General features: G+C 42.3%; 1 protein-coding gene across 1 annotated transcript in view; it reads right to left on the reverse strand.

The window, feature by feature from the left end:
- LOC140458840 (nectin-1-like) overlaps window positions 1–15,252 on the reverse strand; it is a 60,617-nt gene that overhangs the window by 43,517 nt on the left and 1,848 nt on the right. Inside the window, exon 2 of the mRNA XM_072553521.1 lies at window positions 10,337–10,675. Coding sequence (XP_072409622.1) covers window positions 10,337–10,675 — 339 coding nt within the window. The remainder of the gene's footprint in view (window positions 1–10,336; window positions 10,676–15,252) is intronic.

A 15,252-nucleotide genomic window follows, 5' to 3' on the forward strand; every position in this document is an offset into this window, starting at 1 on the left:
AAGGAGTTTCAGGGGAGTTAAACTCTGTCAGAGTGATAATATGTGTTTTGAAGATATAGGTGTACCTTTAAGAGAGTTAAAAGCAGCAGACTACTGGATACAACAGCAAGCATTCTCAACAAGGCAACAATATAATACTGGGGTTGAACAACTCAATTAGTTCATTGCCTGGACTCAAAAAAAAACAAATTCAAATTCGGCCAATCGGTTTAAATTATATCCCGAAAAGAATACCAATGTCCAATCACGTTTGAACTGAGTATATTGAAAATCTTAAAAGCCAATGTCACATTCAAATGCCCTGGGGTATAAGACTGGGGCAAAATTGAACAGTTGAGAGGGGAACTGCCAAGCCCTAGCATGTAACAGGCTGCTTAAAAAAATTCTCTTAAATATCTCCCTTTCGATCAGTAACCTGTGATGCAGGAATTCCTAACAAGGAGAAGAGAAGACACGGGAAGATCCGAAGACAAAAACCTACAGCTGCCTGGTTTTGAGATAAGAAATGTTGTTTTGTAAATCTTAATTGGGAGTTTTATCAATTTAATATGATAGGAGGGAAGGTAAAAGATAGGTTAGAGTAAAGACAGTTGTAGAAGACAGAGGGTGGTGGTGGAGGGTTGTTTTTCAGACTAGAGGCCTGTGACCAGTGGAGTGCCACAAGGATCGGTGCTGGGCCCTCTACTTTTTGTCATTTACATAAATGATTTGGATGCGAGCATAAGAGGTACAGTTATTAAGGTTGCAGATGACGCCAAAATTGGAGATACAGTGGACAACGAAGAGGGTTACCTCAGATTACAACAGGATCTGGACCAGATGGGCCAATGGGCTGAGAAGTGGCAGATGGAGTTTAATTCAGATAAATGCGAGGTGCTGCATTTTGGGAAAGCAAATCTTAGCAGGACTTATACACTTAACGGTAAGGTCCTCGGGAGTGTTGTTGAACAAAGAGACCTTGGAGTGCAGATTCATAGCTCCTTGAAAGTGGAGTCGCAGGTAGATAGGATAGTGAAGGCAGCGTTTGGTATGCTTTCCTTTATTGGTCAGAGTATTGAGTACAGGAGTTGGGAGGTCATGTTGCAGCTGTACAGGACATTGGTGAGGCCACTGTTGGAATATTGTGTGTAATTCTGGTCTCCTTCCTATCGGAAAGATGTTGTGAAACTTGAAAGGGTTCAGAAAAGATTTACAAGGATGTTGCCAGGGTTGGAGGGTTTGAGCTACAGGGAGAGGTTGAACAGGCTGGGACTGTTTTCCCTGGAGCGTCGGAGGCTGAGGGGTGACCTTATAGAGATTTACAAAATTATGAGGGACATGGATAGGATAAATAGACAAAGTTTTTTCCCTGGGGTCAGGGAGTCCAGAACTAGAGGGGCATAGGTTTCGGACGAGAGGGGAAAGATATAAAAGAGACCTAAGGGGCAACTTTTTCACCCAGAGGGTGGTACGTGTATGGAATGAGCTGCCAGAGGAAGTGGTGGAGGCTGGTACAATGACAGCATTTAAAAGGCATCTGGATGGGTATATGAATAGGAAGGGTTTGGAGGGATATGGGCCGGGTGCTGGCAGGTGGGACTGGGTTGGGTTGGGATATCTGGTCAGCATGGACGGGTTGGACCGAAGGTTCTGTTTCCTTGCTGTACATCTCTATGACTATTCTCTGTTATGCTTTAAGAAATAAAGTTGTTAATTTTTACTTTACACCATTCTCAAATCACTCATATTTTTACTGGTTACTGCATGGGGTAAATTGTTTCTATGTTGTTGGGTTTAAGTTATGCAGGAGGGTGTAACCTGTGTTGCAACAATTGGGGCGCAGGTCTGTGATTTGAACTTGTTTAAACAGATTTGAATAGATTTGGGTGTACGAAAAATCCCAGCAGGTTTACACACTTGCAGGTTAGTGTCACAGATTAGGTTAGATTACTTTATAGATTAGATTAGATTACCTTCAGTGTGGAAACAGGCCCTTCGGCCCAACAAGTCCACACCGACCCGCCGAAGAGCGACCCACCCAGACCCATTCCCCTACATTTACCCTTTCACCTAACACTACGGGCAATTTAGCATGGCCAGTTCACCTAATTTGCACATATTTGGACTGTGGCAGGAAACCGGAGCACCCGGAGGAAACCCACGCAGACACGGGGAGAATGTGCAAACTCCACACAGATCTTTAAATGAAACGTAGGTGAGACAATTTGTTTAAGCTCAGTGACTTGTGGTTGATTAAATTAAATGTGAGAGAAATGGCTCTTAGAATTGCAAAAGCGGTTCTGGGATTTGAAGATCATTCTCAAATTTGCCAAGAAAGTTTAGAAGGAAAGAAAAAGACCATTATTTTAGAATTAGCAAAGAATTTAGTTTTGGGGATTAACCAAGGACAAACGTAAAACTGATTTGTAAGGGAATTACTCAAACACTTAGGTGTGCTAGAGAAACAGTCAAGTGCAGTAGAGATAGAAAAATTGAAATTACAATTGAGGATAATGGAGTTAGAAGATAAACAAAGAGAGAGGAAAGGGAGAGAAAGAGAGAAAGGGAAGGAAAGACAGAAGAGAGAGAGAAGAGCGAGAGAGGAAAGAGAGAGAGAGGAGGTTGTTGGCTGAGCAAAGAGAGAAATAGAGAAGAAGGGGAGAGAGAAAGAGAGAGAGAGAGAGAGAGGAAAGAGAGTGAAAGGAAGAGAGAATTTGAAATTAAGAAGTTATGACTTAGCAAAGTCAAGTTAACAGGAAGGAGATTAAAATAGAAGATAGTGATATATCTAAATATGTCAAAACTCTGCCACATTTTGATGAGAAAGATGTTGAAGTCTTCTTTATTTCATGTGAAAAATTGGCCGGGCAGATGGAGTGGTCCGAGGATTTATGGGTAATGCTAGTTCAGACTAAACTGGTAGGCAGAGCTAGTGAGATATTTGCCACATTGTCAGATGAGGAATCAAGAGATTATGAAGAGGTTAAACAGGTTATTTTAAGTGCTTATGAATTGGTACCAGAAGCGTATAGACAGCGGTTCAGAAACATAAAGAAGGCACTAAGTCAGACTTATATTGAGTTCAAAAGAAATAAACATAGTCATTTTGATCGATAGGTGCTTGCTTTGAAAATAGATAGGACCTTTGAGGCTCTCGGAGAGATTATTCTGCAGGAGGAGTTTAAAAACTCACTTCCAAAGATGGTAAGAATTATTGTGGAGGAACAGAAAGTTCAGGAAGTGAGAAGGACAGCAGAATTAGCAGATGAATAAATATTGGTGCAGGAGACAAGCTTCCAGCCAGAATTTCCCTCGTCCTGTGAGGGATAGAAGTGGGGAGAAGGGGAGATCCTACTCTACCAAACCCAAGAGTAGAAAGCACTGGTAAGAATTTACCACAGGATAAAAAAGAAGCCTAAGAGGGTGGACAGGAGGTGAAAGGTCTCAGGAGTTTTCACTGTAATGGAGTGGGACACAGAAAATGACAGTCCTGGTGGTTTCAGAAGGGCACTGGGAAAAGGTGTTTTCACTGCCCGAAGGTGGGACACATAAAGACACTGTGCTGGTCCTTAAAGAAAGGTACTGTGGGAAAAGATGTGGTAAAAGGAGCATTAGGAAAGGATACCCCAAGAGGAGCTGAGGAGCTGCAGGAGAGAGCACCGCCTAGGCAGAGGCTGGGTATGGAGTTAGTACCTGATCTCTATAAAGGATTCATCTCTGTAGGTAAAGTTTGCTCAGAAAGAACAGGGGGAGAAGGACAAGAAGTTAGAATTTTGAGAGATACAGGTTCCAACCAGTCACTGAAAGTAAGGGACGAGCAAATATGCACTCGTCCTGTTCTGTTACCCGAGAGTGTGGTAATTTGTGGGATAGATGGACAGAAATTTAGCGTTCCCCTGTGTAAGATCAGGTTGGAGTGCCAGCTCTAGACCGAGGAAGTTACAACGGGAGTGATTGACCGAGTGTCAGTTCCAGGAATCCAGTTTGCTATTGGGAATGATTTGGCAGGATCCAAGGTGGGAGTGACACCCCTTGTTGTGAAGAAGCCTAGGGAAGACCAAGAAACTGAGGAGTTAAAACAGAAATATCCTGGTATGTTCCCAGACTGTGTTGTAACCAGATCCCTCGATCGTACTTGACAGTACGAAGCAAAAAGTGACGAGAAAGATGAAGGAGTTGAGGTTCAGTTTGCAGACACCCTGTTTGATGTAATGGTGCAGGAAAACCCCTGAACAGGCAGAGGGTCAGACAGAAGTGTTCAGACCTGAAAGGCTAAGGGATTTGCAACAGCAAGGCAAGATGATAAAAAATTGATGTGTACTCCATAAAGGAGGCAGAGAACATTCTGGAGGGTTATTATCTGAAAGATAGAATCCTCAGATGGAAATGGAGACCAGGGCAGGTTAGTGCAGAGGGGACATGGGCTGAAGGGCACCAGATTGTGTTTCCGGTAGCATACAGACAGGAGGTGTTATGGGTAGCACATGAACTACCTGTAGGAGGTAGGAGGTACGAGCAGAGGCTGATAGCTAAGTTCGGTACCCATAAGGACGGCCTCAATCGGGACCTTGGGTTCATGTCACATTACACACACACACTTTCTCACACTCACAACCCCCAGCCCAGACACACACACACAGACAGACAAAGACCCACATGCACACATATATTTTGTGGGGTGAATTTGTACTTGCAGAGTTACATTGCACTTTACTCAAAAACTGCATACATTCATGTAGAACTCTGAGCTCAAAAACTGCATGAATTTATGTAAAACTCTGTTATCTCACTTTTTAGATTAGAATCAATCTAAACATCAGGTCAGAGACAGAGAACACAGGGGGCTAACACCTTCAACGTATTGTCTAGCTATCACCATTGTTAACAGCTAACCTGAGAATGCAACTTTAAAAAGAAGGGTTTTGTGATTTACACATGAAAGAAGTGAAACTATCACTGTATTCTAACAGATGAAAGGCTTAACAGACAATCAACTTTTCAATGTATAATTTCAGTTACATCACACTGTAAATTTTTGCTATAAATTCTGTGTTATGATCGAGCCCTCTACTATCACCTGATGAAGGAGCGACGCCCCGAAAGCTAGTGTGCTTCCAATTAAACCTGTTGGACTATAACCTGGTGTTGTGTGATGTTTAACTGTGTACACCCCAGTCCAACACCGGCATCTCCAAATCATACCTGTAGGAGGTCACCTCGGGGTACGAAAGGCTCAGGCTAAGGTAAAAAACATTTTTATTGGCCTGGAAAACACAAGGGTGTGGTTAACTTTTGCCGTATGTGTCATACATACCAAACGGTAGGTAAGCAATGGGCGATAATAAAACCAGCCCCTTTGTTGCCAATTCCCACATTTGAAGAACCTTTCACATGGGTTATAATTGATTGTGTAGGACCCCTCCCGAGAACTAAAAGTGGGAACCAGCACTTGTTAACCATAATGGATGTTTCTACCTGATTTCCGGAGGCAATTCCATTACGGAGTATCATGGCAAAAAGGGTAGTAGAGGAGTTAGTAGCTTTCTTCACACAGTACGGATGACCCAGTCAGACCAAGGGTCAAATTCTACTGCTAGGATGTTTCAGGAGGTCATGGATACCTTAGTTTACAGTAGTTTAAATCCAATATGATTCACCCTGATCCCAGGGAGTTTTAGAAAGATGGCATCGGACCTTGAATTCCATGTTGAGAGCACACTTTCAGGATTACCCGAATTATTGGGATAAAGGTATCCCATTCGTATTGTTTTCCATTAGAGACGACCCGAATAAATCTACTCTGTTCACTCCCTTCAAGTTAATATTCAGGCATGAAGTGAGAGGCTCTTTGAAATTAATTAAAGAAAAATTGACAGGACTAAAGTCGGAGATCTCACACCTAGATTATGTATCAGAGGTGAGAGAGAGATTAAATTGAGTAGGTGAGTTAGCTAAACAGCACCTAAAGAGGGCACAGTGTAGAATAAAGCAGGTGGCAGATAAAAACTCTGAGACTCGGACATTTTCCCGAGGGGATTACATGTTAGTACTGTATCTTTTCAAAGCCAGGTTTAGTGGCCCCTGACAAATTGAGAAAAAGTTGAGTCAGGTGAAGGCTTTTGCCCGAAACGTCGATTTCGCTGCTCGTTGGATGCTGCCTGAACTGCTGTGCTCTTCCAGCACCACTAATCCAGTATTTAGAAAAGACGCCAGGCAGGAAAAAAGATATCAAGTATGTCATGTGAACATGTTGAAACTGTATTACACAACAGAGAAGGAACTGGAGAAACAGGTGTTAGTTCCTGCCCCGCAGAGTGAGGAATCCGATCCAGATGATGTGGATTTTGATGTGCCTCAAAATAGATTAAAAAATGAAGAAGTCCTTGCAGAGTGGGATAGATTAGTAAACTATCTGTCTCAGGAGCAGAGAACACAGTTGAAAGATTTGTTAGTGCAGTATAAGGGCATGTGTAAGAATTAGATGGAGAGGACTAATGCTATTGTACATGAAGTAGACATAGGGAATACTGCTCCGATAAAACAACACCCCTATCGGCTAAATCCTTTCAAACCCAGACTGGTCCTGGATAGAGGCTATGCTTGACGAGAACACCATCGAACCACGCTAAAGCAAGTGGAGTTAACCAATTGTCATGGTTCCCAATCCAGATGGGACTCAACAATTCTGCGTGGATTATTGGAAGGTCAATGCTGTTACAAAATTGGATTCATATCCAATTCCTAGATTGGAGGACTGTATCAAGAAATTCGGACAAGCCAGTTATAGCACCAATTTGGACTTAATGTGTGGTTACTGACAGATACCTTTATCAGAGACGGCAAAAGAGATTTCTGTGTTTGTAACCCCAAATGGGTGATATCAGTTTAAAGTGATGCCCTTTGGAATGAAGAACACACCCACCACATTCCAAAGACTCATGGACAGAGTTGTGGCTGGGTTAACAAACTCCACAGTCTGTTTGGACGATGTAGTGATCTTCAGTAAGTCCTGGAAAGATCATATGGTACAGTTGGCAGAGCTCTTTGAATGACTACAAGAAGCAAAATTGGTGATAAACTTAAATAAAACGGAATTCATGAGAGTAGAACATAACATCCTGGGACATAACATCGGTCATGGAAGATTGACCCCACAGAACACAAAGAGGAAGGCCATCGAGGAATTTCCACAACCAATCTCAAAGAAAGAGGTGCTTCAATTCTGAGGACTCCGCGGATCCTATGGAAGTTTGTTCCAAATTTCAGCAGAATAGTGACACCGTTAACTGATTTGCTGAAGAAGAACACAAAGTTTCGGTGGATAGAACAATGCCAGGAGACATTCGAGCATTTGAAATCAATATTAATCACCAAACCAATTTTAGCTACAACAAACTTTTCAAAGCCTTTTAAAGTCCCCACCGATGCTCATGACATTGGAGTTGGAGCTGTACTCCTACAGGAAGACGAGGATGGGATTGAACTGGCAGTTGGTTACTTTTCAAAGAAACTCAACATCCACCAGAGAAAATACTCCACAATCAAAAAGGAACGATTGAGTTTGGTATGGGCCTTACAACATTTTAATGGTGTATATCAGGAACAATGTGTCAGAGACTGTTGTATTCACTGACCACAATCTGCTTACATTTTAAAGATAAGAATATGAGACTATTTCGTTGGAGTCTTATGTTACAGACTTTTAATTTAAAAATCATACATGCTGCAGGTCAGAAAGATGTAATCGCAGATGCATTATCGTGAATTTAACTGATAGAGTTTAGATGACATTTGTCTTCATTTAATATTTTATGTATATATATTTCTATAAATAGATATAGATATATAGATATAAGTAGATGGGCAGAGGTTAAGGTGAACTTACATGAAAGTTGTCAGTATATTAGGGTAATGTGCTTAAAAGGTAGAAAAAAAGAAGCCATCCTTTTATTATGATGGTTCATTTTTTTTTTAAGGGGTGAGGTGTTATGAAGATGTGGATGTACCTTTAAGAAAGTTAAAAACAGCAGAACTACTGGACACAGCACCAAGTGTTCTCAAAAGTCAACACTGGGTCGAACAACTCGAGTAGTTCGCTGCCTAGAGACAAAAAAAAATTCAAATTCGGCCAATCAGTTCAAATTATACCCCGAAAAAACACCAACTTCTAATCAAGTTTGAACTGAGTGCATTGACAATCTTAAAAGCCCATGACACAATCTGTGAATAAGACCAGGAGAAAATTGAACAGTTGAGAGGAGAGCTTCCGAGTCCTAGCATGTAACAAAGACTGCTTAAAAAAAACTCTCTTAAAAGTACTTTTTCGACCAGTAACCTGTGATGCAGGAATTCCTAACAAGGAGAAAAGAAGACACAGGAAGATCCAAAGACAAGAACTTACAGCTGCCTGGATTTGAGATAAGAAATGTTAATTTGTAAATATTAATTGAGAGTTTTATCAGACTAGTATTATAGAAGGGAAGGTAAACATAGGTTAAAGTAAGGACTTGTACATAGTTGTTAACTAATTATTCTCTGTCATACTTTAAGGAATAAAGTTGCTAATTTTTACTTTAAATCTTTATTGGCCACTCCAAACTTTACAGATTATTGTATGGGATAAATATGTTCTGTGTGGCTGGTTTTAAATTAAGCAGGAGGGTTTACCCCATGTCAGAACACGTGGGATGGTGTTAAAGAGGCACATCTTTTCAAAGAACCCAGCTGATTGGAGAAGGCATGAGACAGAGTCAAGGGGTAATTTGGAAATTGAGAAATGTAGCCATTGTTGGGCTGTGGAAGGAGGCCTTTCTCAATACTCTCCAGCACTGGGGCTTCTGAAATAACTCCACTGAATCCAGTATCCGGTCACCAAGCCCCCCATTACTGACATGGGGAGAGTGCATGACACTGATCCAGCTCCCACAGAGTCAGCACTCAGAGTGAACAGAACCCCCCCGGACACTGCCAGACGGTGCTCCCCAATTGAACCCAGGTTGGCAGCCCCAGTCAGGGAACTCAGATTCTCTGAGGTATCCCTGGCTAAGCTCATTCCAATCACCACAAGAACCATCCAGTGTTACAGTCGATAAGAGTGCAGTGTGGATGTTACCCGAGCCAAGCAGAGAGACTGTGCAACACAGCCATGAAGTGGTAGGACTGGACCCTGGGTCTCCCAGCTCAGATGGAGGGGTAGGAGAAACTGTCTACTCTTCTTGTAATATTTGGGGGGGGTGGATACAGTGCATCTTAACCCGATTCAAGACAAGGTGCCCAACGTTTCTACCAATGAAGCCTCATTCAAAGCATCAAGTAATCACTAACCAAGAATTTCACCAGTAACCACAGTGCGGAGCTAAAATGTAGCTGGAATGCTCACTCAGCTATTCACAAGAGCTCACTTCTGATTGCAATTCTACTGTAATACTGCTTACTCCTCAGGACACCTTAAACCTCACCCCCTGCAGACCCACATGCAGGCGCGCACACACACACACTCACACACATATGCACATATACTCCTGCACAGAAACACACACATGCACACATGCTTACATACACACACATATGCTCTCACACACACACAGTCACATATACACACACACTCAGACATGCACTCACACACAAACACATGCTCACACCTGTACACACATTCTCATGCACTCACATATTCACATTCACATGCACATTCACACACATGTATGCACACAAGCACATGGACACACACAAATGCATACACTTGTGCACACATACATATGTGCACACACAAGCATGCACACACATTCTTACACACTCAGACACATGCACAGACACACATACACACGCACACACAAACACACGCTCATGTGTACCATTTTCTTCCCAAGGATATATTGTCAACGTGGACCATGACCGGGTGTAGGACCTTTCAGAACAGGCAATTTGGCGCAGCCCGGTTTGGCGCAGACCAATTCAGACGCGGAACTGTTTCGGCACAGTTCATATTCCTTTTCAGGCTTAGTTACAAGCATTAATGAAAGCAATAAAAAGAAAAATAATGTTTATCCAAATCAGTAAAAATGCTAAAAAGTAAATAAAAATGAAAGAAATAAGGTAAATACACAAAAATCTGAAATATGACATTTATTCACATGGGTAATCCCTCGTAAATACTCAATGTCATTTCACTCACTAAATCTTCTTACAACTGTCTGTATTCCAGTGTCTGCCTCCCTGAATTTCAATGGAATATCATTTCAATGGGTTATATTTTATTTTAATAAGAACTACAAACCAGTTCTGAGCCTAAATGGGTCTGCACCAAGCCGGCCGCATTGAATGGTCCTACTCTGACCATGACCTTATGTAGGGTACGTACCTAGAATCGTTAAATGGACTGCTTTTCTCAGTTTTCCCTGAGGGAATATCGTAAGATCACATGTATAATTCCCCTCATCCTGCATTTCCAACGCTTTTATTCGGATTGATCCATCCAGGAGAGATTGGTTTCTCAACTCTATCCGTCCGGAATAGTTTTCATTTGGGACATTAAACCCAAACCTCGGGTTGTACACAGCGATGGGCTTCTCCTGATGGTCTTTTATCCAGGAAAGTTGTGTTAACCTCCCGCTGTCTGTTGTCAGCTGGCACGGGATCAGTACCTCGGTCCCAACAAGAGCCGTAAGGAAGACCTTCTCTCCAATGACACAAGTTGGAACTAGGAAAGGCAACAGGGAATGTCACATTTGGGAAAGACATTGGAAGAGGGCATATACTCAAAGTGAATCAGAGGTACAGAGTCCGAACAAAACACAATTGCAACGTTTAAAAGGTATTTGGATAAGGACATGAACAGGGCAGGTTTGGAGGGAGATGGGTCAGGAGGAGGCGGGTGGGACTGGTTTAGTTTGGGGTGGACTGGAGGGAGCAAGGGGACTGTTTCCTATGCAGTGTAGCTCTATGACTCTATGATACATAAGATCATAAGAAATAGGTACAGGAGTAGCCCATTCTATCCCTGAGGCTGTTCCCCCATTCAATAAGATCATGGCTCATCTGACACACTCCTAATGACAACTCTCCTGCCCCTTCTCTTGATTCCCCGACTGAGCAAGAATCGATCGATCTCAGCCCCAGATATCCACAAGGACTCTACACCCCCACAGCAATTTGGGCCAAGGGGTTCCAAAGACTCTCAACTCTCTGAGAGAAGAAATTCCTCTTCATCTCCCCTTGATTCTGAGCTGATCCTGCGTATATTGTACCAGAATTAAAGATTTCGGTCGGAAGGTGAGGCAAAATTGCAAAGAGAGCCCTTTTCTCATTAGAGAGAGAGAGAGAGGGGGGGGGATGACTGGTGGTGGTGATCTAACCTTACCAGGCATCAGATCAGGGAGGGACGTTCAGAGGTAGGACCTTCTTGAGAATCTCAGCCGCTGTAGGAATCGAACCCATGCTGTTGATATCAATTCATTCACCAGGTGTCTTGCAGGCTGAGCTAACCAGGTAGTGCGTTCCCAGGCCTGACACTAATGGAAAACATTTTCCTTATCCTTGTTTCATTTGCACATCACTTGAATGTCATGTACTTCTTGTCCCTTTAATGAGTGGGGACAGCTTCTCTCTATCTACTCTGTCCATTGTTTCAAAAACCTCTATCCAATCTCCCTCCGCAATGAGAAAGTATGGCAGTGTTAGACTAGTGGACACTATTGAATGGTGTAACATACTTGAAGAGCTGACTGACCTCCTCCTGTCTCTATGTTCTCCTTTGCCATGTTTCTTCCTGTTACTATTCCTGTTCAGATCAAGATGATAGATTTTCCGAAGTCAGGAGTTTTTCCCAATTTATACAAATGTCTTTGAGTGTAGGAGTTGGGAACACCATGTTGAGGTTGTACAGGACATTGGTGAGGCCCCTTCAGGAATATTGTGTCCAGTTCCCGTCTCCCTGTTATAGGAAGGGTATTATTAAACTGGAGAGGGTTCTGGAGAGATTTCCCAGGATGTGGCCGGGAATGGGAGGGTTGGAGTTATAAAGAAAGGCTGGATAGGCTGGGGTTGTTTTCCCCGGAGCGTAGGAGGCTGAGGGGTGACCTTATAGAAGTTTATAAAATCATGACAAGCATAGACAGAGTTAATGGCAGTTGTCTTTTCTATTTGAAAATGGTAAGAGGCAAATATTTTACAACGAGGGTGATCCTTGTGTGGAATGGCCTTCCTGAGGAAGTGGGGGGTGTAGGGACAGTTCCAACGTTTAAAAGGGATTTGGATAAGGACATGGACAGGAAGGGGTTGGAGGGAGATGGGCCAGGAGCAGGCAGGGGGGACTAGTTTAGCTTGAGGTTAGGGTCGGCACAGATTGCTTGGATTCTGTGCTGTAGGACTCGATGACTCTCCGACTTCTTTTGGGAGTAGATTTGATAAATGTACTGTTTTAGTTACTTGATTTAGGTTCCTTGATGTGAACCTAAAATAAACTTCAGTTTTGCTTCCTCTTTCCAAATAAAGCATGTTCTTTTTCTGGAACGAATGATAAAATCCTCAGGGGCTAGAAGTGTAAATTCAAAAGTGTTCAGCTCAATGCAATTCAATGGCAATCAAAGTGTATGGGAAGGGTCACTGGACAAAGAGATCTCAAAGTGACCAGTCCAAGTGAAAGATAGGAGGGGTATGAGAATAGAGGTGAAAGATACAGCAAAGCCTATGACAATTTACTGTTTTTCTTCTTTCAGAGTACAGGACGAGGGTTTCTGAAGAGGAAGTGAGCGCGATGACCATAGCAAACAGAATATGCAGTGAAAAGTGACTGTGCAACGGATGAGCAAGGACACCTCGTTCTGTTCGAATGCACATTTCGTCCGTACAAATTGGCTACAACAAATTGTGGAAGCTGTTTGGATAATGCAAGCTTTCTCCTGGGTGTAGTGATTTTCTATTGGAGATCCTATCCAGCGTGATTTTCTGTAGTGCCAGGTGACAGAGAAACACAGCCATCGTGTTATACCAGAATGACCGAGACCTGAGTCAATAATGAGGCTGTGAAAGCGGGATGGGATATGGGAGCTGTGATTCACCACAATGATACAAACCGCCACAGATCTGAGAGCTCGATCCAACAATACACATATATAGAAAGGTAGGTAGATAGACAGGTAGACAGTCAGATAGATAGATAGATAGACCGATAGATAGACAGACAGACAGACAGATAGATAGACAGATAGATAGATAGATAGATAGATAGATAGATAGATAAATAGATAGATAGATAGATAGATAGATAGATAGATAGATAGATAGACCGATAGATAGATAGATAGACCGATAGATAGACAGACAGACAGACAGATAGATAGACAGACAGATAGATAGATAGATAGATAGATAAATAGATAGATAGATAGATAGATAGATAGATAGATAGATAGATAGATAGACAGACAGACAGATAGATAGACAGATAGATAGAGAGATAGACAGACAGACAGACAGATAGATAGACAGATAGATAGATAGATAGACCGATAGATAGACAGACAGACAGACAGACAGATAGATAGACAGATAGACCGATAGATAGACAGACAGACAGACAGATAGATAGACAGATAGATAGATAGACAGTCAGATAGATAGACAGATAGATAGACAGACAGATAGATAGATAGACAGACAGACAGATAGATAGATAGACAGACAGATAGAAAGACAGATAGATAGACAGACAGATAGATAGACAGATAGATAAACAGACAGATAGATAGATAGATAGATAGATAGATAGATAGATAGATAGATAGATAGATAGATAGACAGACAGATAGATAGACAGATAGATAGATAGACAGACAGATAGATAGATAGATAGATAGATAGATAGATAGATAGATAGATAGACAGACCGATAGATAGACAGACAGATAGACAGACAGATAGATAGATAGATAGATAGATAGATAGATAGATAGATAGATAGATAGATAGATAGATAGATAGATAGAAAAAAAGACAACAAAATTAACTCAAAATCACAGTGGTTCAGGCAGTGTCCGTGGAGTGAGAGCAAGCTAACGTTTTGAGTCTAGATGACTCTTCATCAAAGCACTATCAGAAAGGAATGTTTTGTTTTCAATACAGACCCCTACATCTGCAATAATTTGAAAAGAAAGGTAAAGGGGAATAGCGGTAGATAGATAGATACACGCAAAGATACATATGCCTACATTCAGGGAGATGTGGAAAGGGAGAGAGTGATGAATAGATAAAACGACAGATACTTAGATTGACAGATAGACCCACAGATAGATGGATACATAGACAGACCGACAGACACACACAGACACATGGACAGCAGGATACATGGATTGATAGATAGATAGGCAGACAACAGACAAAGAAGCAACCCGACAATAAGTGACATTAATTGGCCTGAAAAGATTTGGCTATTTTGGCTTATAAACCTTCCTGACTATAAATAAGTGAATGACAGTCATCTGCAATCTTCCCTCAGGTCATCAAACGTAAACAGTCAGTCATTATTCCTCACTGCTTCACGGTCACATTAACCAGCTCCAGTGGACAGGACAGGACAGGACGCTGTGGGCAATAGTGTTTCTTCAGAATGTCTTGTGCAGGGCGTGGACTGCTCAATTTCTGACAAATTCCCTTAGCTTCGGTGAAGAGAGAGGAAGGATGCAGAAAAGGGTGTTTTTTAAAAAAAATACAATGTGGTTCTTGAATTAACTGATCAAAGAGAAAACAGAAGCAGAATAGGGGGAAGTAGACTGTGGCAATTGTTAATGGACAGCAGTTCGTTTTGATTTGTACCAATAAGAATCCAGAGAAACCCTACGGTGTGGAACAGGCCCTTCGGCCCAACACACACACACCGGCCCAGCGGAGTAACCCACTCAGACCCATTCCCCTACCTTTAACTCCACATTTACCCACAGCCAATCCACCCTAACCTACACATCCCTGGGCACTATAGGACAATTTCCCATGGCCAATCCACCCTAACCTGCTCATCCCTGGGCACTATGGGACAATTTCCCATGACCAATCCACCCTAACCTCCACATCCCTGGACACTATGGGACAATTTCCCATGACCAATCCACCCTAACCTCCACATCCCTGGACACTATGGGACAATTTCCCATGACTAATCCACCCTAACCTCCACATCCCTGGACACTATGGGACAATTTCCCATGACCAATCCACCCTAACCTCCACATCCCTGGACACTATGGGACAATTTCCCATGACCAATCCACCCTAACCTGCACA

Source organism: Chiloscyllium punctatum, chromosome 34 (genome assembly GCF_047496795.1).
Source record: "Chiloscyllium punctatum isolate Juve2018m chromosome 34, sChiPun1.3, whole genome shotgun sequence".
NCBI classification, from domain to species: domain Eukaryota; kingdom Metazoa; phylum Chordata; class Chondrichthyes; order Orectolobiformes; family Hemiscylliidae; genus Chiloscyllium; species Chiloscyllium punctatum.